This window comes from Portunus trituberculatus, chromosome 5 (assembly GCF_017591435.1).
Source record: "Portunus trituberculatus isolate SZX2019 chromosome 5, ASM1759143v1, whole genome shotgun sequence".
NCBI lineage: Eukaryota > Metazoa > Arthropoda > Malacostraca > Decapoda > Portunidae > Portunus > Portunus trituberculatus.
In genome coordinates this window covers 8912296-8934795 of record NC_059259.1, presented here as the reverse complement: position 1 = coordinate 8934795, position 22500 = coordinate 8912296, and the positions used below count along the sequence as shown (strand labels likewise).

At 41.4% G+C, this 22500-nt stretch overlaps 1 protein-coding gene across 1 annotated transcript in view; it reads left to right on the top strand.

The window, feature by feature from the left end:
* LOC123515320 (probable E3 ubiquitin-protein ligase HECTD2) overlaps positions 1 to 22500 on the top strand; it is a 34967-nt gene that overhangs the window by 4454 nt on the left and 8013 nt on the right. The window contains 13 exon segments of the mRNA XM_045273838.1: positions 2354 to 2484; positions 8294 to 8683; positions 9782 to 9866; positions 9869 to 9947; positions 10864 to 10966; positions 11421 to 11510; positions 11782 to 12002; positions 13048 to 13196; positions 14409 to 14596; positions 14970 to 15110; positions 15597 to 15719; positions 16074 to 16237; positions 17195 to 17291. Of these exon segments, the coding sequence (XP_045129773.1) occupies positions 2354 to 2484; positions 8294 to 8683; positions 9782 to 9866; positions 9869 to 9947; positions 10864 to 10966; positions 11421 to 11510; positions 11782 to 12002; positions 13048 to 13196; positions 14409 to 14596; positions 14970 to 15110; positions 15597 to 15719; positions 16074 to 16237; positions 17195 to 17291 (1961 nt within the window).

Below are 22500 nucleotides of genomic sequence, written 5' to 3'. Positions count from 1 at the left end.
GCGGGACCTTCATTAGCGAGACAGGTAATGGTGGTGGTGGTGGTGGTGGTGGTGGTGGTGGTGGTGGTGATGGTGGTGGTGGTGGTGGTGGTGATGATAAGGGTTGTAGTGATTATGATTGTTCTAGTTCTTTCTGTCTTCCTTTCTCTCTCTCTCTCTCTCTCTCTCTCTCTCTCTCTCTCTCTCTCTCTCTCTCTCTCTTAAAAGCAGTATTAGAAATCTATTGTTACCAAAAATACACCAATGCGTGAGAGAGAGAGAGAGAGAGAGAGAGAGAGAGAGAGAGAGAGAGAGAGGGGGGGAATGAATGAATAAAAGAGGAAGAGCGAGAAAAAAAAAATCATAATAGCAGTTGTAGTAGTAGTAGTAGTAGTAGTAGTAGTAGTAGTAGCAGTAGTAGTAGTAGTAGCAGTAGCAGTAGAGGTGACATACATTTAAAAGGCCACGAATGGGAGTTGTAATTTTAGCAGGTAGAAGGAGGAAGACTAAACTTGTCAATACATGTTATTAATTCAGGCTACCTTTGATTCAGAGAGAGAGAGAGAGAGAGAGAGAGAGAGAGAGAGAGAGAGTAACATCAATAGTCATAAATAGAGGAAGTAATAACACTTTTTGTGATAGTCTATAGAATTAGGCCTAAGAGAGAGAGAGAGAGAGAGAGAGAGAGAGAAAGTTCCATATTTTTCATTCTATATTTACGTTTTTCTTCATTTTCTTATTTTATTTCTAATTTTCTTTCATTTTTGTATCTTTATCTCTCTCTCTCTCTCTCTCTCTCTCTCTCTCTCTCTCTCCGTGAATAATGACTATGAAGAATTGATGTATTGATGTAAGAGTAAATGTGGCAACCCTGTGTGTGTGTGTGTGTGTGTGTGTGTGTGTGTGTGTGTGTGTGTGTGTGTGTGTGTGTGTGTGTGTGTGTGTGTGTGTGTGTGTGTGTATGTGTGTGTTCCAGTGAAATAATTCATGTGGTTCTGTTTTCATTTCTTGGTTCTCTCTCTCTCTCTCTCTCTCTCTCTCTCTCTCTCTCTCTCTCTCACTATGTTTTCCTCTCTTTTCTCTCCCTTCTCTCCATTTTTTCCCTCCAGCTGACCGTGGAGGGAAGGAGAGGAGGGTAGGGGGTTTGTTTGTGTGGAGAGAGAGAGAGAGAGAGAGAGAGGGAGAGGGAGAGGGAGGGAGAGTGATATTGGAATTCTGCGAAAGACAGACAACGATTTGGCTTCGTGGACTTAAAATATGAATGATATATACAGAGAGAGAGAGAGAGAGAGAGAGAGAGAGAGAGAGAGAGAGAGAGACAAAGGAGGAAATATTGATGGTGACTAGCAGGAAGGTGATGACAGTGACGTAGTGATGAAATGCTATTGATTACACTAACTGGAAGAGTGGTGGTGGTGGTGGTGGTTGTGGTGGTGGTGGTGGTGGTGGTGGTGGTAGTAGTGGTAGTAGTAGTGGCGGTGGTCGTACAAGAATAATGATAACTATTACTACTGCTACTACTACTACTACTACTACTACTACTACTACTACTACTACTACTACTACTACTACCTCCATTCCTTATCCTTTCCTCTTTCTCTCTTTTTTCTTGTTCCTCTCTTCCTCTTTTTATCATTTCCTTAATTTCTCCTTTTCTTCCTTTGTGTTCCCTTCCACACCACAAACACCACAAACAAAACAAACAAAACAAACAAAACAAGCAAATTTCTCACCTGACCTGACCTGACCTCACAATTGACCTCCGAAATACTCAAACAAACAAAACAAACAGAAAACAGACAAAAAACAAAGAAAAACAAAAAAACACAAAAATACCATTATGACCCCCTGTCGTGACCTCTCGTGACCTGTCGTGACCTGTCGTGACCTGAGCTAGCAATCTTTGACCTCTGAAGGGCAAAGAAAGAAAAAAGATTGAAAGGAAAAAAGAAAATAAATGGATAAGGATAGATAGTCAAATAGATAATGAGTTGAGAGAGAGAGAGAGAGAGAGAGAGAGAGAGAGAGAGAGAGAGAGAGAGAGAGAGAGAGAGAGAGAGAGAGAGAGGACAAGTGACAAATAAGAATAAGAAAAGAAATGAAGAAGAATGTTTTGAATAAATAAATAGAGAGAGAGAGAGAGAGAGAGAGAGAGAGAGAGAGAGAGAGAGAGAGAGAGAGAGAGAGAGAGCGCTAACACGGATAACAGATAACAAATAATAATAATAATAATAATAATAATAATAATAATAATAATAACAATAATAATAAAATAATCTTGAATGAATAAAGGTAATGCTATTTTTTGACCTTTGACCTTTTGTATGACCTTGTGTGTGACCTTTGACCCCTTGTTTGTTTGACCTGGCGGCAGTGACGGTGGAGGCCTCTGGTGGGCGGCTGCGGCAGATGTGTCCTTACTGTGGAAACTTCTACAACATGGCGTCCAATACTGATGTGAGGCTCAGGCGAGGCAGGGAAATCAGGGTGGAGCTGCCCCATATTGTAAGTTGTTTGCAGGCTCTTGTTTGCTTTTGTTTACTCTTGTTTTGATTTTGTAAGGTGTTTGCTGGGTCTTGTTTGCTCTTGTTTACTCTTTTTTTTTATTTGTTTTGATTTTGTAAGTTGTTTGGTGTTTTTATGTAAGTTGTTTGCTTGTTTTGTTTGCTTTTGTTTACTCTTGCTTTGATTTTATAAGGTGTTTGCTGGTTTTGTTTACATTTGTTTACTCTTTTTTTCAATTTGTTTGGATTTTGTAAGTTGTTTGCTGTTTTCTATGTAAGTTGTTTGCTTGTTTTGTTTGCTTTTGTTTACTCTTGTTTTGATTTTGTAAGGTGTTTGTCGGGTCTTGTTTGCTTTTGTTTACTCTTGCTTTGATTTTGTAAGGTGTTTGCTGGTTTTGTTTGCTCTTGTTTACTCTTGCATTGGTTTTGTGAGTTGTTTGCTGTTTTTGTTTACTCTTGTTTACTCTTTATTTTTTATTTGTTTTGATTTTGTAAGTTGTTTGCTGTTTTCTCTGTAAGTTGTTTGCTTGTTTTGTTTACATTTGTTTACCCTTGTTTTGATTTTGTGAGTTGTTTGCTGTTTTCTATGTAAGGTGTTTGCTGGTTTTGTTTGCTTTTGTTTACTCTTGCTTTGATTTTGTAAGGTGTTTGCTTGTTTTGTTTACTTTTGTTTACTCTTTTCCGATTTTATGAGTTGTTTGCCGTTTTGTTTACTCTTGTTTACTCTTGCTTTGATTTTGTAGATTGTTTTCGGGTTTTGTTTACTTTTGTTTACTCTTGTTTTGATTTTTTGCAAGTTGTTTGCTGGTTTTGTTTACTCTTGTTTACTTTTGCTTTGATTTTGTAAGTTGTTTGCTTTTTTACTTTTGTTTACTTGTAGTTTTGATTTTAGTTTTTTTTCATTCTTTGTTTTTATTTTGTAAGTTGTTTGCTTTGTTTTGTTTACTCTTGTTTACTCCTGTTTTGAGTTTTTGTTTTTTCATTCTTTGTTTTGATTTGCTTTGTGTTTAGTTATTGTTTTGTCTTGTTTTGTTTTCTAATTGTAAGTTGTTTGCTTTGTTTTGTTTACTCTTGTTTACTCTTAGTGTTGTTGTTTGTCCTTCATCTCTTTGATTTTTTTATTCATTCATTTGTGTTTACTTTTTTTGTTTTTCTTTTTTCTTTTCATCCTTTTATTTTTTTAGTGTTTGTTTTGTTTACTCTTCTTTATTGTTGTTTGATTTTTTCCTTGTTATTTTGTTTACCTTTTTTTTACTCTTGTTTGCTTCTGTTTGCTCTTGCCTGTGTAAAAGTGGCAGGGAGATCAGAGTGGAGCTGCATTTTTACTTCAGTTCACCATTAGTTAACCCATTAATTTTCTCTTTCCATTATTCCACCCATTAACCTCCCATTTATCATCTATTATCCTTTATTACCTATTTATCATCCATTCTGAACGATATTTTAATCTTTTCTGCATTTTTATCAATTAGTTTCCCTATTCCACCATTCCCCATTTCCACCCATTAACCTTCCCTATTACTTTTCTTACCATTATTTTTCCTATCTACCATTATTCCTAGTCTTAATCACATATTTATCCATTTTTACTTCAGTTCACCATTCGTTAACCCATTAATTTTCTCCTCTTTCCATTATTCCACCCATTAACCTCCTATTTATCATCTATTATCCTTTATTATCTATTCTGAACGATATTTTAATCTTTTTCTCATTTTTTTTATCATTTTTGTTTTTTTTTCCTCATTCGTGACAGATGTAAACAAACCTCCATTTTCTTTATTCGTGACTGTGTGCATCTTCCCGTTTTTTGTTGAGATTGTGATGATTGCGTGCGTGTGTGTGTGTGTGTGTGTGTGTGTGTGTGTGTGTGTGTGTGTGTGTGTGTGGTCATAATCTCACCTGGTGTTATTTAATCTTCTTTTTTTCATCGCATTTCAATAAATTTTCTTCGCCATTTTCTTTCCACGTTTTCTTTGCCATGACTTTTAAGGGGAAACTGCGGCAAATAAATAAAATAGATAGATAGATAGATAGATAGATAGATAGATAGATAGATAGATAGATAGATAGAATGGCAGATTTCTTCACATAACTAATATATTTATGATTTTTTTTGCCTTTTGTTGTAAGAATGAATAATGGTTATGAATAAGAGAGAGAGAGAGAGAGAGAGAGAGAGAGAGAGAGAGAGAGAGAGAGAGAGTGTGGGGAGGAACAGGGTGATATACATATTCTCTTCTTCTTCTTCTTCTTCTTCTTCTTCTTCTTCTTCTTCTTCTTCTTCTTCTTCATTTATGCTCTTTCACTTAACATTTCTCGTGTCCTCCTCCTCCTCCTCCAACACCTCCTCCTCCTCCTCCTCCTCCTCCTCCTCCTCCTCCTCCTCCTGTATTGTAGTTGCAGCCTTGACTTTTGTACTCCTCCTCCTCCTCCTCCTCCTCCTCTTCTTTTTTTTCTTCTTCTTCTTCTTCCTCCTCCTCCTCCTCCTCCTCCTCCTCCTCCTCCTCCTCCTCCTTCTAATCCTCCTCTTCGTATCATCTAAATCCTTTTCGTCCATTAAACTTGCCTGTTCCACACCTCTCTCTCTCTCTCTCTCTCTCTCTCTCTCTCTCTCTCTCTCTCTCTCTCTCTCTCTCTCTCTCTCTCTCTCTCTCTCTCTCTCTCTCTCTCTCTCTCTCTCTCATCGATCTCACACTCAGAGGAACAGGAATGTGAAAAAAAAGTTATGGTGTGAAGGTTGAAGGGTATTGATGCCTCCTCCTCCTCCTCCTCCTCCTCCTCTTTCACTCCCCTTCCTTGTCCTCATTTTTCCTTCCTAGTCCTTGTTTTTCTTTTTTTCTTCCTTTTTTTCTTACTGTTGTTGTTGTTGGTGGTGGTGGTGGTGGTGGTGGTGGTGTTCGTGCTGTCCTTGTTCTTCTTGTCCTTGTTCCTGTTCTTGTTAATTTTTGTTCCTGTTCTTGCCCTTGTTCTTATTTTTTCTCCTCCTCCTCCCTTTCCTACTCCTCCTCCTCCTCCTGCTGGTGTTATGAACATGATCGTTATAGTTTCTTTGTGTGTTGTGTGTGTGTGTGTGTGTGTGTGTGTGTGTGTGTGTGTGTGTGTGTGTGTGTGTGTGTGTTATTCACCGCGGTCGTCTGCTGGTCACCCAGCCAGTCTTCCCCATTACGGAGCGAGCTCAGAGCTCACAGACCGATCTTCGGGTAGGACTGAGACCACAACACATTCCACACACCGGGACAGCGAGGCCACAACCCCTCCAGTTACAGCCTGTACCTATTTACTGCTGGGTGAACACACCCTACACATTAAGAGCTGCGCCCATTTGCCTCGCCGCTTCACGGGACTCGAACACGGGCCCTCTCGATTGTGAGTCGAGCGTGCTAACCACTACACTACGCGGTGTGTGTGTGTGTGTGTGTGTGTGTGTGTGTGTGTGTGTGTGTGTGTGTGTGTGTGTGTGTGTGTTTCCAGAAGGTTTACATATCTTGAAAATTTACTTGCATCTAAATTTTGACCACAGAGAGAGAGAGAGAGAGAGAGAGAGAGAGAGAGAGAGAGAGAGAGAGAGAGAGAGAGAGAGAGAGAGAAATTACCTACTAATTCACACCTGCATTTCCGAATTCCTGCAACTTGTGTTCTTTTAAGAGGGAGGTATTGAGGCATTTGCTCCCCTAATACTGGCTGACGGTTTTGGCACTTTTTGAAGTCTTTGGAGAGCCAGCGCTCAAGTGGGCCTTTTTCTAACTTTCTTTTTTTTGCCCTTGGCTGGCCCTCTTCCCTACGTAAAAAAAAAAAAAAAAAAATTATCTGTCCACCAACTATACACCCTGTTCCCCCAAAAAAAAAAAAAAAAAAAAAAAAAAAAAGAAAAATGAAAACACCTGCCAATTTTTACCCACATTAATTAAACCAATCTCCAAAAGTTTCCCAGATCAACATTTACTAATCCTAAAGTTACAAGAATGAACATTTAACCCCTTCAGTACTGGGACACATTTTTTCCTTGAGATTTGTGTACCATTAGACCATTTTATTGATGTTAGCAAGAGTCTATGGAGGTCAGAAGATTAATGACCACAGTCTTCACTATTCTAATCCCTTCATTACAGGGACACATTTTTACCCTGAGATTTATGTACCATTAGACCATTTTATTGATGTTAGCAAGGGTCTATGGAGGTCAGAAGGTTAATGGCAACAGTCTTCACTATTCTAATCCCTTCATTACAGGGACACATTTTTACCCTGAGATTTATGTACCATTAGACCATTTTATTGACATTAGAAAGGGTCTATGGAGGTCAGAAGGTTAATGGCCACAGTCTTCACTAATTTAATCCCCCACATGAGTTTCTGAAGCTGTACAAAATCATAAAAAAATAATCAGAAAAAAATATATGAAAACTCGTATTTTAAGACACTTTGGCATGTTTTTTGAGGGCATTTCAAAGCAGTTTGGCATGTTTTTAGGGCATTTTAGGACAGTTTAACATGTTTTGAGAGCAATTTAAGATAGTTTGGCTACAATAAGACCCTTTTATTAACAATAGGAAGGATGTATGGAGGACAGAAGAATAAAAGCCACAGTCTTCACAATTTTAACACCCCACATGAGTGTCTGAAACCGCTATAAAATCACCAAATCGTAGGCAGAATGAATATGGAAACGCGTCACGGTACTGAAGGGCTTAAACTCGCGCACAATTAACCAGCCTTGACAAACTCCCTGGATCAGAAATAGGTAACATCGATGCTGCAGAATGTCAGGAAGCGAGGCGAAGGTCAGGAAACTAAACAAAGCGTCCTGATATACATAGTGCACCGCGTGGATGTTACTGGTATGTGTTGGACTGTCTGGCTAAGAGAGAGACAGAGAGAGAAGCCAAAAACAAAAACATCACACTTAAATTTCCAAAAGGGTTGACAGAAGCTCAGGTATTTTCACTAATTAATCTCACCTGGTGCATCTTTCACCTCTCTAGTTCACGTCAGTCTTGTCAGTGTGAGATGAGAGCTCACCCATCTATGCGAGGGAGTGTCTCAGTGTTCGTGTGTGTTGACAGGGTGTTGCAGTGTGTCTGTTTGTGATGCTGCTGTATTTTGAAGTGTAGGAAGCTTGTATTGTGTTTTGAAATAGGAGAAAGGGGAGGTGAAATGATGATAGTAGTAGTAATAGTAGTAGTGATAGTGTTTATAAATGGTCATGTGTACGGTAATAGTTAGAAATTTACGAAGGTTGCATAGTGTTTTGAAATAAGAGAAGGGGGAGGTAAAATGATGATAGTAGTAATAGTAATAGTAGTTGTAGTAGTAACAGTAGTAGTGATAGTGTTTATAAATGGTCATGTGTACGGTAATAGTTAGAAATTTACGAAGGTTGCATAGTGTTTTGAAATAAGAGAAGGGGGAGGTAAAATGATGATAATAGTAGTAGTAGTAGTAGTAGTAGTAGTAGTAGTAGTGTTATTATGGTTGTAGCGTGTACGGTAATATTTAGAAGTGTACGAAGTTTGTATAGTATTTTGAAGTACGAGAAATGAAGCTGAAATAATGATAATAATAATAATAGGCAGAGTGTTCCTTCATTCACTCAATCTTCTATCATTTTTTCATTCATTTCTTCATTCATCTAATCTCATGAATTTCTCTTTTTTCCCCTTCATTCATTTTTCTTTCCTTTATTTCTTTCCTTTCACTCACTCTCTCATTATTTCTTTCCTCTCTCTCTCTCTCTCTCTCTCTCTCTCTCTCTCTCTCTCTCTCTCTCTCTCTCTCTCTCTCTCTCTCTCTCTCTCTCTCTTTAACAGGACGTGGACGGCAGATCAAGAATAAGCAACCTCGGGAATTTGATGTTGGGTCGCCTTGGTGGTCTGCTCTTCCAGGACACGACCACCACCACCACCACCACCACCACCACCACCACCACGACCACCACCACCACCACCACCACCACTAATGACACCAACAACAACGACATGAACGACAACACCAACAACAACAACAACGACAATGCAGTTACCGCCACCATTTCCATCACCCCCAGCAGTAGTAGTAGTAGCAGTAGTAGTAGCAGTAGTAGCAGTAGTAGTAGGAGTAGTGGCAGTGAGGAAGGACGTCTAGGATTGCTAAGGATGGGGGACACCACAGGGCCTTACAGGATCGGCTCTGGCAGTTCCTTACCTCCTATCCGCCAACAAGTAGGTTACCATCATAGTTTTCTACAAAGTTACAGTTAGTTACGCCTCCAGCATACAGTTACAGCATGCAGTTATATACAGCATACAGTTACAAACACCATACAGCTACAACATACAGATTTCTGCATTATTAAGCATTTCTATGAAGCTACACTGGTTTTTAATGGTGTTTTGGTGGTTCTAGTGGCAGATTAATAAGATTTCTACATTATTGGTAATTTATATAAGGGTACATAGGTTTTTAATGGTGTTTTAATGGTTCTAGTGACAGATTAACAAGATTTCTACATTATTAAGCATTTTTATAAAGCTACACGGGTTTTTAAGAGTGTTTTGATGGTTCTAGTGGCAGATTAACAAGATTTTTACATTATTGGGCATCAGTGCATTTAAAAGGATTGAACCCCGCTAGTGAGGCAAGGAACACTGTATCTAGATTCTGATGCTTTTCACTACAAGATCCTCATTTTGACATTTGATTCCCTGAGATATACTAAACAAATCTTAACCTCTTCAGTGATTAGACCATTTTATTGACACTAGGAAGGGTCTATGGATAGCAAAAGATTAATGGCCACAGTCTTCACTATTTTAATCCCTTCAGTACCATATTCATCCTGTTTGGTGATTTTATACAACTTCAGAAACTTATGTGGGGATTAAAATAGTGAAGACTGTGGCCATTAATCTTCTGACCTCCATAGACCCTTCCTAACATCAATAACATCTAATTACACCCAAACTTCAAGGTAAAAAATGTGTCCCAGTACTGAAGTGGTTAATTCATCTTTTAGTCCGCCGTGGTACAGTGGAACCATGCGTGCTTTGGGGTCCGAGGGGTCTCCAAGCGCACGGGTTCGAATCCTGTCCACGGTCAGAGTGTAGGTTGGGCTTCCTCACTCGGGGCAACGGTTTCCTAGCGGGTGGGCTTTGAGATAGGAGGTACCACAAAAAGTATCCCCTTTAGCCTATAAATTCCCGTGAAAACCCCGCATGGTATAAATAAAAAAATAAAAAAAGTACAAAAAACAACGCGTAGAGAGGTCCGGAGCTAATGTGGAGGAAATAAACAAATGAACGGTAACACTTAACACTTAGGAGGTGCAGAGTCGCCGCAGCAGCCTCGCCTCTGTGTCAAGGAGGGGGTCAGGCAGCCTCCGGTCAGCGAGGAGTGAAGAGAGGCTGTCCACGAGAATGATAACGCTACCACCACCAGCCAGCGCCCTGTCTACCCCGCCAGGACGACCAGACGCGAGGACTTCATGTAGGTTTGCTCTGGTTTGTTACTGTAAGGAGGGTGTTGTGCTGTGTGACGGTGTTTTACTGTCGTCTGTATTTTTTTTATCATTTTATTTCATTTTTTTTTTACTGTAAGAGGTGAGACGTTATGATAGAGATAGATAGATAGATAGATAGATAGATAGATAGATAGATAGATAGAGAGAGAGAGAGAGAGAGAGAGAGAGAGAGGTGCTTGAGTAAAGTAGATAAAAAAAATGAAGGTTTTGATAGAGATATATAGAAAAATAAGGTTCTCTTTCATGTAAGGCAGGAAAGTTGGCCAAGGGTAATAGAAAATAAGGCCCACTTAGTTACCAGTCCCCGTGCAGCCAAAGAGAAGGGTTAAATGTCTTGAAACCTCCCTGTCTGAGAGTTCCATGTCTGTGTGTCTGTGTGTCTATGTGTTGCTGTTACGAAAGTGTTCCTAAGTTAATAATGAAAGGGTTAAATGATAAGATAATGTAAGTGAGGTTGTCTGTATGTATGTGTGTGTGTGTGTGTGTGTGTGTGTGTGTGTGTGTGTGTGTGTGTGTGTGTGTGTGTGTGTGTGTGTGTGTGTGTTCTTTATCTTTGTCTGTGCAGCGTATCTCAAACAACAACTGTCATATGTAAGCTTAAATAATTTCTGCACCAATCTTTGTGTACTGATTCTCTCTCTCTCTCTCTCTCTCTCTCTCTCTCTCTCTCTCTCTCTCTCTCTCTCTCTCTCTCTCTCTCTTGGTCTTTTCTTTTCTTTCCTTTTATTTTTTCCAACTTCCACTTTCTCATTATTTCTTTTACTAATCTGTTTCTTATTCATTCATACTTAAACACCCCCCCCCTCTCTCTCTCTCTCTCTCTCTCTCTCTCTCTCTCTCTCTCTCTCTCTCTCTCTCTCTCTCTCTCTCTCTCTCTCTCAGGCAGGAGGTGCGGAAGACGAAGGAGAGCAAACAGTATGCAGAGATGAAGAAGTTTTATTTTGACACTTTTGAATCCTATGCCAGTATCTGCGCCACGTTCAAGGTGAGGGCTGCTCTCTCTCTCTCTCTCTCTCTCTGTTTTTTTCTTTCGTTCTTCCTTCCTTCCTTCTTTTTTATAATCGTTGTATTTTTTTTCTTTCCCTTTCTCGTGTCTTTTCGTTTTTCCTTTTCTTTCTTTCTTTCTTTTTTTCTATCTATCTTTTCTTTTTTCTTTCTTTCTTTCTTTCTTTCTTTCTTTTTTCTTTCTTTCTTTCTTCTTCCTCTATTTTTTTTCTCTTTGTTTATATTCTAGAGTACAAGTTTGCTATGGTAAAAATATAATTCTACTACTACTACTACTACTACTACTACTACTACTACTACTACTACTACTACTACTACTACTACCACCACTACTTCTACTACCACTACTTCTTCTTCTTCTTCTACTACTACTACTACTACTACTACTACTACTACTACTACTACTACTACTACTACTACTACTACTTCAACAGCGTGACCCTGACCAGGACGGCGCGAGGGCGGACGACCCTGGCTTAAAAATGGAGCTTGTTTACACTGTGCACGACTCCATACGTGAAATGGTGAGAGAGAGAGAGAGAGAGAGAGAGTTGTTTTTTGCTGTTTGTGTTATAAATTGTAATAAAAAGATACTACTACTACTACTACTACTACTACTACTACTACTACTATTATCACCACCACAACCATTACTACTACTACTACTATTACTACTACTATTACTACTACTATTACTACCAACACCACCACCACCACTACCACTACCTTTCTCACAACCACTAACCCATAACTAACTTTTCTACCCCACCACGACCACCACGACCACCACGACAGCCCTCAGTGGTCCACAAGCACTTCCTGAAGGCGGTGATCAACGCACTACTGCAGGAGAGGCCGCACCTGTTCAGCAAGGATCGAGTGAGGGCGCTGTTTGTCATCCTGCAGACCCCAGTGTTCCTAACCCAGTCATCCTACACTGTGTTGGCCCACGTGCTCAGAAACATCACTGCTCTAACCAACGGAGACCACCAGCTGCTTGTGTCGTGGTTCAGAGTGTGAGTAGTGGTGGTGGTGATGGTGGTGGTGATGGTGATGGTCAGGTTAGGAACATCACTACTCTAACTAACGGGAATCACCAGCTGTTTGTGTCGTGGTTCAGGGTGTGAGTGGTGGTGGTGGTGGTGGTGGTGGTGCTGGTTCTAGTTTGGTTAAGTTAGGTTAAGTTAGGTTAGGAACATCACAGCTTTGACTAACGGAGATCACTGTCTTAAAATGCCCTAAAAAATATGAGTCTTTATATTCATTCTACTTATTATTTGGTGATTTTCTACAGCTTCTGAAACTCATGTGGGGGATTGAAATAGTGAAAACTATGGCCATTAATCTTCTGACCTCCATAGACCCTTGCTAATGTCAATAAAATGGTCTAATCGTACATAAACCCAAGGTAAAAATGTGTCCCAGTACTGAAGGAGTTGAAAAGAAGAAAATTCAAGGTAGAAATTGATAGAAGGACAAGTTAACCCCTTCAGTACTGGGACACATTTTTACCTTGAGTTTTGTGTACCATTAGACCATTTTATTGACATTAGGAAGGGTCTATGGAGGTCAGAAGGTTAATGGCCACAGTCTTCACTATTCTAACCGCTTCAGTACTGGGACACATTTTTTACCTTGAGTTTTGTGTACCATTAGACCATTTTATTGATATTGCGAAGGATCTATGGAGGTCAGGTTAATGGCCACAGTCTTCACTATTTTAAAGCCCACCATGAGTTTGTGAAGCTGTATAAAATCACCAAATAGTCACCAAAATGAATATGAAGACTCATGTTTTTTAGGGCATTTCAAGACAGTTTTACATGATTTTCGGCCATTTTAAGACAGTTTGGTTAGGATAAGACCATTTTATTGACATTAACAAGGGTCCATGGAGGTCAAATGAATAATGGCCACAATCTTCACAATTTTAAAACCCCACATGAGTTTCTGAAGCTGTATAAAATCACCAAATAGTCACCAGATTAATATGGAAACGCGTCGTGGTACTGAAGGGGTTAATGTCCTGTAACTTGTTGGTTCTCTGGCTTCCTTTCCCAGCCTGGAGGTGTCGCGGCTGAGGATGTTGGTGGGGATCATCATTCAGTTCATCACCGTGAGACAGTTCCCGCCACCTGACCGCTCACTGCCTCCCCTCAGCAAGAGTAAATGGTGGATTCCGACAGCCACGCGTGTTCTTGCCATCCTGTGTACGTGTCTGTGTGTGTGTGTGTGTGTGTGTGTGTGTGTGTGTGTGTGTGTGTGTTTAGAAATGTTCCCGTACGACTATTTTCTCTCTGTCTGTCTGTTTCTGTCTGTCTGTTTCTGTCTGTCTGTCTCTCTCTCTCTCTCTCTCTCTCTCTCTCTCTACAAGTATTATCTCCCTCATCTAACCTCCTCCTCCTCCTCCTCCTCCTCCTCCTCCTCCTCCTCCTCCTCCTCCTGAATTACACCTTCAGTCTGTCCTTTATCTCTCTCGTCTGGTAATCCTTCTTATCTCTTCTATCTCATTACCTCCTCTTCTATGGGTATCAAGTGTATGGGCTCTCTCTCTCTCTCTCTCTCTCTCTCTCTCTCTCTCTCTCTCTCTCTCTCTCTCTCTGATGATGATGGTGATGATGTTGTTGTTGTTGTTGTAATTTCTGCATATTCTCCTCCTCCTCCTCTTCCTTCTTCTCTTTTTACCATCCTATATCCAATCCTACAGTTTATCCTTCACTATATCCTGCACAGTATCCTTCATTATCCTTCGCTCCTTTCCTTCAGACACCACCTACACCTTAAAGCAATCTCCTGATATCCTAGAATCTATCCTATTCTATCCTAACCTAATGAAATCCTACCCAGTATTCTTCAGTATCCTTCGACATCCTTAAGAATCCTTCCCTCCTTCCCAGACTTCAATATTACCTTAAAACATTGTCCTGATATCCTTGAATCTATACTAACCTAACTTAATCTAACTAGAACCCAAGATAATCCTACACAGCATCCTTCAACATCCTTCTGTATCCTTAAGAGTCCTTTCGCCTTCAGAGACACCAGTAGTATCTCAAACTAACCTAACCTAATCTAACCTAACTAAATAATCCTTCAGTATCCTTCACAGTATCCTTCACAGCACTCTAGTATCCTTCAGCATCCTTCCACAGCATCCTAGCATCCTTCACAGCATCCTAACATCCTTCACAGCATTCTAGCATCCTTCAGTATCCTTCATAGCATCCTAGCATCCTTCACAGCATCCTAATATCCTTCACAGCATCTTAGTATCCTTCACAGCATCCTAGTATCCTTCAGTATCCTTCACAGCATCCTAGCATCCTTCACAGCATTCTAGCATCCTTCAGTATCCTTCAAAGCATCCTAGCATCCTTCAGTATCCTTCAGAGTATCCTTCACAGTATCCTTCACTCCTACAGACGCCAGCAACACCTCGGGGCAGCCTCCTTTGCTCCATTACACTGAATTCTACAACCACGCCCTTGACCACCTGGACTTGATGGGAGAGTATAAGCTATGGCAGGTTCCGGACAAACCTGATTCCTTCTCCTTCTGCCAGTATCCTTTCATCCTATCCATCGTGGCCAAGAGACACATCCTAACTAAGGTACGAAGGATTGGGGATGGGTGATGAGGATGGTGAGGGGTCCTAGTGATGGTCGTGAAGGATATGTGTGTTTATGTGAAGGATAAGAGGTGTAGGATGGTGTAGGAGTGAAGGAGTATCTATAGGAGGGTTTAGGAGTGAAGGGGAGTGTAGGATTGCATGGTGTAGGATGGTGTTGGTAGGGTGTAGGGGTGTGTGTGTGTGTGAGAGAGAGAGAGAGAGAGAGAGAGAGAGAGAGAGAGAGAGAGAGAGAGAGAGAGAGAAACAGACAAAATAAAATAGACAAAAACTCAAAAAACAACAAGAAAAAGAAAAAAATAAGACCAAACCAAACTTAACCCCCCCCTCTCTCTCTCTCTCTCTCTCTCTCTAGGACGCCGAGCAGCAGATGATCCTGACGGCGCGGCGCTCTCTGGTAGCTAAGGTCGCGCGCCACCAGCCTCCGCAGATTGACATTTTCTTCCTGAACATCCACGTCAGAAGGAACTACTTGGTGGAGGACTCGCTGAAGGAGGTAAGGTGGTGGTGGTGGTAGTAGTAGTAGTAGTAGTTGTTAGTTGTAGTAGTTTGTAGTAGTTGTTGTTGTTTTTATGGGGTTAAAGTGGTTCAGGGTGACTTAAATGATCAAATGAAAAATGAAGGTCAACTGAAATGTCATGCTATTGTTGTTGTTGTTGTTGTTGTGGTGGTGGTGGTGATGGTGGTGATAGTAGTAGTAGTAGTAGTAGTAGTAGTAGCAGTAGAAGTAGTAACAGTAGCAGTAGTAGCAGTAGTAGCAGTAGCAGTAGCAATAGTAGCAATATCAGCAGTAATAGAAGTAAATCATTATTATTATCATCTTAACCACCACATCAAACTCAAAACCTTCCTTTTTTATCCCTCACCTCTTAACCACACCCCAAACACACCCCACCACTACCACAACACCCCAATCCCTCTCTTCCCCACCCACCCACACACACACACACACACACACACACACACACACACACACACACAGATAGCAGCCAAGAAGAGAGACCTGAAGAAGAAGTTAAAAGTGACGTTTGAAGGAGAGCCTGGGTTGGACATGGGCGGACTGACGAAAGAGTGGTTCATGCTACTCATTAAACAGATCTTCAAGGTGAGAGGGAGGGAGAGGGAGAGGGAAGGAGGGAAGGAAGGAAGGAAAGGAGAAAGGGAAAGAGGGAAGGAGGGGGAGAGAGAGAAGGTGGGAATTAAGAAAGGAGAGAAAGTGAGAGAAGGAAGAAAGGTGGATAAGAGGGAAGGAGAGAAAGAGAGAAAGACGGAAAGAAAGAGGGAAGGAAGGAAGGAAGGAAGGAAGGAAGGAAAATAATTTACAGTGTGTGTTTATTCTGATAATTTTCCCTATCTCTCTTACAAGTAAACGCTAGCTAAACTTTCTATCTCTCCATATCTCCCCTACCCTTTCTCCCATCCCCTCTCTCACACCCCACCTCTTACTCTCCCCCAACAGCCTGAGAATAAGATGTTTGTGTACCACCCCACCAAGAGGCTGTACTGGTTCTCCATGAGTCAAGAGGGGAACCTGAGAGAGTATAACCTCATTGGAGTTCTCATGGGCCTGGCTGTCTATAACTCCATCATTCTCGACATCCACTTCCCTGCCATCTGTTATAGGTAAGCTGTCCTCTGCTGGGGTGTGGGACTGTGGGGGTGTGGGGGTGAAGGGAAGGGGTGAGAGTGTAGGGGTGTTATTGGGGTGTTGTGGGGAGGTTGTGAGGTTTGGGAGGTTGTGAGGTTTGGGAGGTTGTGTTTTTGGGTTGTGTTTGGGGTTTTGTTTGGGGTTATGTGTGTGTGTGTGTGTGTGTGTGTGTGTGTGTGTGTGTGTGTGTGTGTGTGTGTGCTATGTAACTTATTCTAACTTAACCTAACTTAATCTTTCTATCTATGTATGTGTGTGTGTTTGAGAGAGTAGTGGGGTGCTCTCTCTCTCTCTCTCTCTCTCTCTCTCTCTCTCTGCAATATCCTTTCACACTCCTTCCCCTCTCTCTCTCTCCTTTTCCTTTGTCTATCTTTTTCTCCTTCCTTCTCTCTCTCCCTTCCTCTCATCCGTCTTCTTTTTCATAACCTTTCTCCATTCCCTCTCTCTCTATTCACCAGTTCTCTCTCTCTCTCTCTCTCTCTCTGCTTTATTCCTTTTCTTTTTCCTCTTATCTACGTTCCTCTTATCATCATCTCCTTGTTGTTATTTTCTTATCTATCTTTCATCAATGTTCTTCCTGTGTTTTTATTATGCATCTTAACTCAGCTTGTCTTATTATTGAACTTTATCTTACCTCTATCTTATGTCCTTAGTCAACTTTCTACCTTACCTTCTCTCGTTATCTTATATCTTATCTTTATCATGTTTTTAAGTACTTTTTCTGGCTCGCCTTGTTTCATTATCTTACTTTATCTTGTCTCTATGTTATGTTCTTGTTTACCTTTTTTTGCTTATCTTATCTTATCTTTGTTATGTTTTTTATGTGGTTTTCTTGCTTATCTTATCTTATTTTCTAACTTTCATCTTTATCTTATCTTCACGCTGCCTTGACTTATCCCTGTTGTCCATCCCCACGTCCTTCTCGTCGCCAGGAAGCTGCTAAGCCCCCCAGTGGTCCCGGCCTACGAGCATGTGGCGGTGGGCGTGGCTAAGATACCTTCCTTAGATGACTTCGGGGAGATCATGCCGGTCAGTGTGTGTGTGTGTGTGTGTGTGTGTGTGTGTGTGTGTGTGTGTGTGTGTGTGTGTGTGTGTGTTTCGTCTTTCCATGATTTTTGCGTGTTTTTAGTTTTTTTTTTTTTGAGAGTGTGTGCATGTTTGAGAGAGAGAGAGAGAGAGAGAGAGAGAGAGAGTATTATCATCACGTAGAATTACAAACACATACCAACCATCACATACACACGCCACCACTCAACTCCTTGTCTGGGGTACGGGTCTTGAGTTGCTCCCCAAAGGTGTTGCAAATGTTGCGTAACAGACTCCGCTTTTCCATAACATGTTCCTCATATATCTGACATACATCTTGGTAGCGGTCGTACAAAGATACGAGAAGTTCTGGTCGTCTGCCATCCAGAATGTTTCTTTTCACATAATCATGCAAGATTTTCACTGAATTTATGGTTGGTTTCTCTGAGGTTGAAGGTTTTTCAGATGAACATTTTACGCTTGATCGTTTTGTCTTCATTAGGTAGGCACTTTTGCATGAATGGTGATACTTTGCTTCCTTAGCAACAAGGTTTATTCCAGAGATTTTACATAATAGTTTTTCATCTTGAAGTTGTTTTGCAGCATCTTCAACTGCTTGTGCAGCGTCTATAGTCTCACATAGTCTCAACAGCTCATAAGAATTCTTCTTCTTTCGTTTCTTCAGGCCGCAGAAGAGACACTCAGGAGGAAAAATACCTGATGTTGACGTATATTCTCTTGCAGGTTCTGCTGATCGCAAGTGATGAGTAGGCCTATCACTGACTTAAGCTTCAGTGCCTTCACTGCAGTAAATTTCTGATAGCATTGCAGATGAAAACCATCTTCTTTGCTGGGTTTTTCTGGTAAATTACACACAATAGCATAGTACTTAGAGCAGGGGTTCTCAACCTTTTTATCGTTAAGAACCCCCTGAGTTATAAGACCATCTACCAGTACCCCCAGTATTGTCACATGGAACATGGAACTCAATATGCAATGGCACTGCAAAGGATTTTATTAGATCAGCCATCTAAGTACCCCTGGAAATCTTCTTATGAACCCCCTGTGGTTTCGCGCTGTCAGGATGGCCACTGTCCATGAGCTAACATCATTAGGTCTCTATGACGCTGAAGACGTCTATGCAGAACGGTTTGGTTGGCAATAGACAATCTCATTATCAGACTTTGATTTCTAAGTTATGAAAATAATCTCATTTACGGGGCTTCATAGGTTCATGGTGTCTTGTAGTCTACTTACTAACCTAGAAGGAAAGAAAATATCATACTAACTTCGAGCTATCAATTGAGGAAGAAGTAATCTTTGTCCCAGGAATAGAGCAAGATGGTATATAAAAAAACACAATGCATAGTTATAACCTAACTCTACTATTATAGCGTTTTTGTCGTAGATACATGTTTAGAAATACTTTACCTATCTTGATATCTCCTTATGTGACAAAAGAATATCCAAAAATATACGATATGCAGTTGACCATCTTTTCTGTGAAATATTACGATATCTGTTGAATCTGGCAACTTCAACGGGAGTTTGGGTCCTCTCCTAGTGTTTCCTTATGATTGAAACATTGATATTTACACGTCATTGTGATCAGGGAAATAAAGAAAACTAAGTTTGCTTTTTTCTAAGAGCATGAAATAGAAAAATTTATGTTTACAAGTGGCAGTTTATGTATAAGACACGCAAACCTGTGTGCACTCATCCACTCTATCCAGAAGCTTAACTAATTTTCAAAAGTTCCCCAATAGCTACACAACTACCATTGGTCTACTGTTTCTATCCAGTTACCTACAAACACGTACACATTCACGGCAGCAACATGCAAAGTACACTAAATACTCCGGAGCAAAGCTGCCTCACCTTGTTTCATTAATCAGCTAACTCTTGCACACTTTCACACCAAAGCTATTTTTCATTTACCATCGACGATTTTATATTCGAATCAAAATTAAAACGACGATTGAGAACTTTCGGCCTAAAGATGTTTGAGGGCCGTGACGGCCTTGGGCGCCGCACGGGGGAAGGAGGTGGCCGTCGGGTCCGGCCTGGGGCCCAAGGCAGGAACTGGCTGCAGGTCCTGCTTTTCCTTGGTGGCCTCAAGCTTCACTACTAGTCGTCCACTTGCAGCGCATCACACTAGGCAAGGGTCGCCATAAGCAAGAGATCAATGTCTACCACTCACCGGATGGTGCCGTGAGGGGCCCTAAAGGGGTGATAAGGGCTCCTTGCATAGAATATGATGGTGAGTGGTGTGTACGGGACCTCTGCTTATAATGACACCGGGCTGAACAACTCGCCATGAACGAGGGCACGCTGTGCCATGAGCCAGGCACTGACAGTACCAGGGGTCCTTTACGTTAGGTTAGGTTAGGTTAGGTTAGGTTAGATTAGGTTAGGTTAGGTTAGGTTAGGTAAAAGGACTCACTTCATGACAGCGTTTGGGGAGTGGTGTGTGGCGGGTCATTGCTCATGGCGACCTGTGTGAGGCATTGCAAGGTTGCATCGTCACTGCTCTCATAACCACGGGACTGGGGTTGACCCTTTCTGGGTAAAAGTTTCGTCCCAGTACCTGTGTAGGTAATAATACTTTGGATCGTTTCGCCATCGCCATCGCCGCACCGTTAGCCTCGATAAACGGATCGTTATCCTCAACAAACACATCTGTACCGTGGACACTGGAATCGCAACCTGTCGTGGAATCCCATTGTTAGCGTGGACTCATTTTCCTTCGCGGCTTCAAGCTCACTGATTGTTGTCAACTTGCAGCGCCTCATACTAGGCAAGGCGTCGCCTTAAGCAGGGTGCCGTGTCTACCGTCCATCAGATGATGCCGTGAGGGGCCTTTAAGGGTGATAAGGGCTCCTTGCATAGAGTCTGGTGGTGAGTGGTGTGTACAGGACCTCTGCTTATAATGACATCGGGCTGAACAACTCGCCATGAACGAGGGCACGCTGTGCGCCATGAGCCAGGCACTGACCGTACCAGTGGTCCTTTACGGGGTGAAAAGGACTCACTGACAGTGTTTGGGGAGTGGAGTGTGGCGGGTTATGCTCATGGCTACCCGTGTGAGGCGCAGTAAGGTGGCAGCGTCACTCTCCTCGCACTCACGGGTCTGGGGTGAACTCTTACGGGGTGAAAGGGTTCGCCCCAGTACCTGTGTAGGCAAGTGAACTTCAATTGCGTCGCAGTGAGGTGGCAGCGCCACTCTCCTCGCACCTAAGGGTGTGGGTGGACCTTACGGGGTGAAAGGGTTCATCCCAGTACCTGTGTAGGCAAGTGGACTTCAATTGCAGCGCAGGAAGGTGGCAGCGTCACTTTACTCGCACTCAAGGGTGTTGGGTGGATCCTTACGGGGTGAAAGGGTTCGTCCCAGTACCTGTGTAGGCAAGTGGACTTCAATATTGTGTCTTGAAATCGCATCGTGAGGACTGGAACCGCATCGACATCGTGGAAACCCGCATCGTTCCCGTGGAAACTGGAATTGCATCTTGATCGTGGAAACTCGCATTATTATCTTGGAAACTGGAAGGGCATCTTTATCATGGAAAGGCATCGTCATTTTGGAAACTTGCATCGCTATCGAGGAAACTGGAATGCCATTGTTATCTTGGAAACTCGGAGCGCTATCGAGGAATCTGGAATCAAATCTTATCGTACACACTGTTATCGTGGAAGCTCTCGTGATCGTCGTTCGTTTCGTTATCTCTGAATTACTTAATTAGTCTTGGTATTATTATTAGCTTCCGTAATAATAGAGATGTTGGTCATTTTTATCTTATCTTTTTACTGTATTTTTTCAGGGTACAGTTTAGTGTTCTTCAACCTTTTCTAAATTCGTGCACCTTTTCGAGAAGCAAGGAGGACTATAAAAGAAATGCATCAATATTCGTAATTTTCCCTACTTTAAGACTGAAAATCGATAGATAACATTATTGAATATCTACCTGAAGCTACAGTTTTTTAGTCCTAAACAGTCGCTATATAGAGCGAAATGTACTAAAACAAAATGCCACATCTCAAACACTATTGTGAATAAATCGCAATACTTTGATTAATATCAATAGGAGAGGACCCAAACTGTCACAATTTCAGTGTTCGCAGGAGAGAGTCAGTATCGTCTCGCGGTACAGAGTAATCGTCTCTAAACACTGTATTACGATGTATCTATTGATTTGCCAGGGTTTTACTCCTACCAGTATTTTTCTGTTCTTATTCTACCATGGTATTTCTTTATAGTTACTTGAGTTTATACGACTGACATCATAATATAGAGCAAAACATAATTGTCTGGTGTACCAAGATCTTTCATTTCTAGAGACTTAAGACAGCACGGAACCTTAACACACATTTCACCTCGCTTCTGCACAGGTTAATTCTTCTTCTTCTCAACCTTTTAATGTGATGTACCCTCGAAGTCTTTCAGTATTGATCACGTACCCTTACCCACAATGCAGCGTCAGGAAGGGTAACAATAAATGCATGGTTTATTGACTTAGTTTATTAAGTTTAAATTGTGTTATATATGTGGAGCAGACACAATTTTTAATTAATATTAGTATGTTTCTATGAGGTAGTGTCGATAGGAACTGGTACCTCACAGGGAGACACTATATGTGACTAACATGCAATGCATTTACCAAAAAGGAACTATATCAGACAATTTTCGATCATTATGGCAGTGAACTAGTGTTGCTTGCAGCTAGTTGCAACTTGTAACTAGTAACAGTGATAAATAAGTCACTGTGTGTGTGAATAACATATAAGATAAGAAATCGGAGCAAATATTATAGGTTTGCAAGGTTGTGTGGCAACTGTAATCCAAGAGAGCTTCCTCTCAAGTGATATAACTCCAAGAGTTTCCTTGTTAACGTTGTTAACGTGTCCTGGTTCTAGTGAAGGACACATTGTATACTACAAACGAATTTGCTGCTATTTAAAACTGAAGCATTTTGAGAAACCCGCCACGTACCCCAAAAATTCCTCTCACGTACCCCTGGGGGTACGCGTACCCCAGGTTGAGAACCCCTGACTTAGAGCTTCTGAAGTTGGGTTTTGCTTTCCTGTGGCCTGCTGCAGCAACAATAGCAGCAAAACTCTTTTCAGAAAATTCCTTCACCTCAGACCGGCACTTCTTTTCTGAAGGCTTTCCAACAACATGGAGGATACATTGCCTTACCTGATGACTACTGCATGC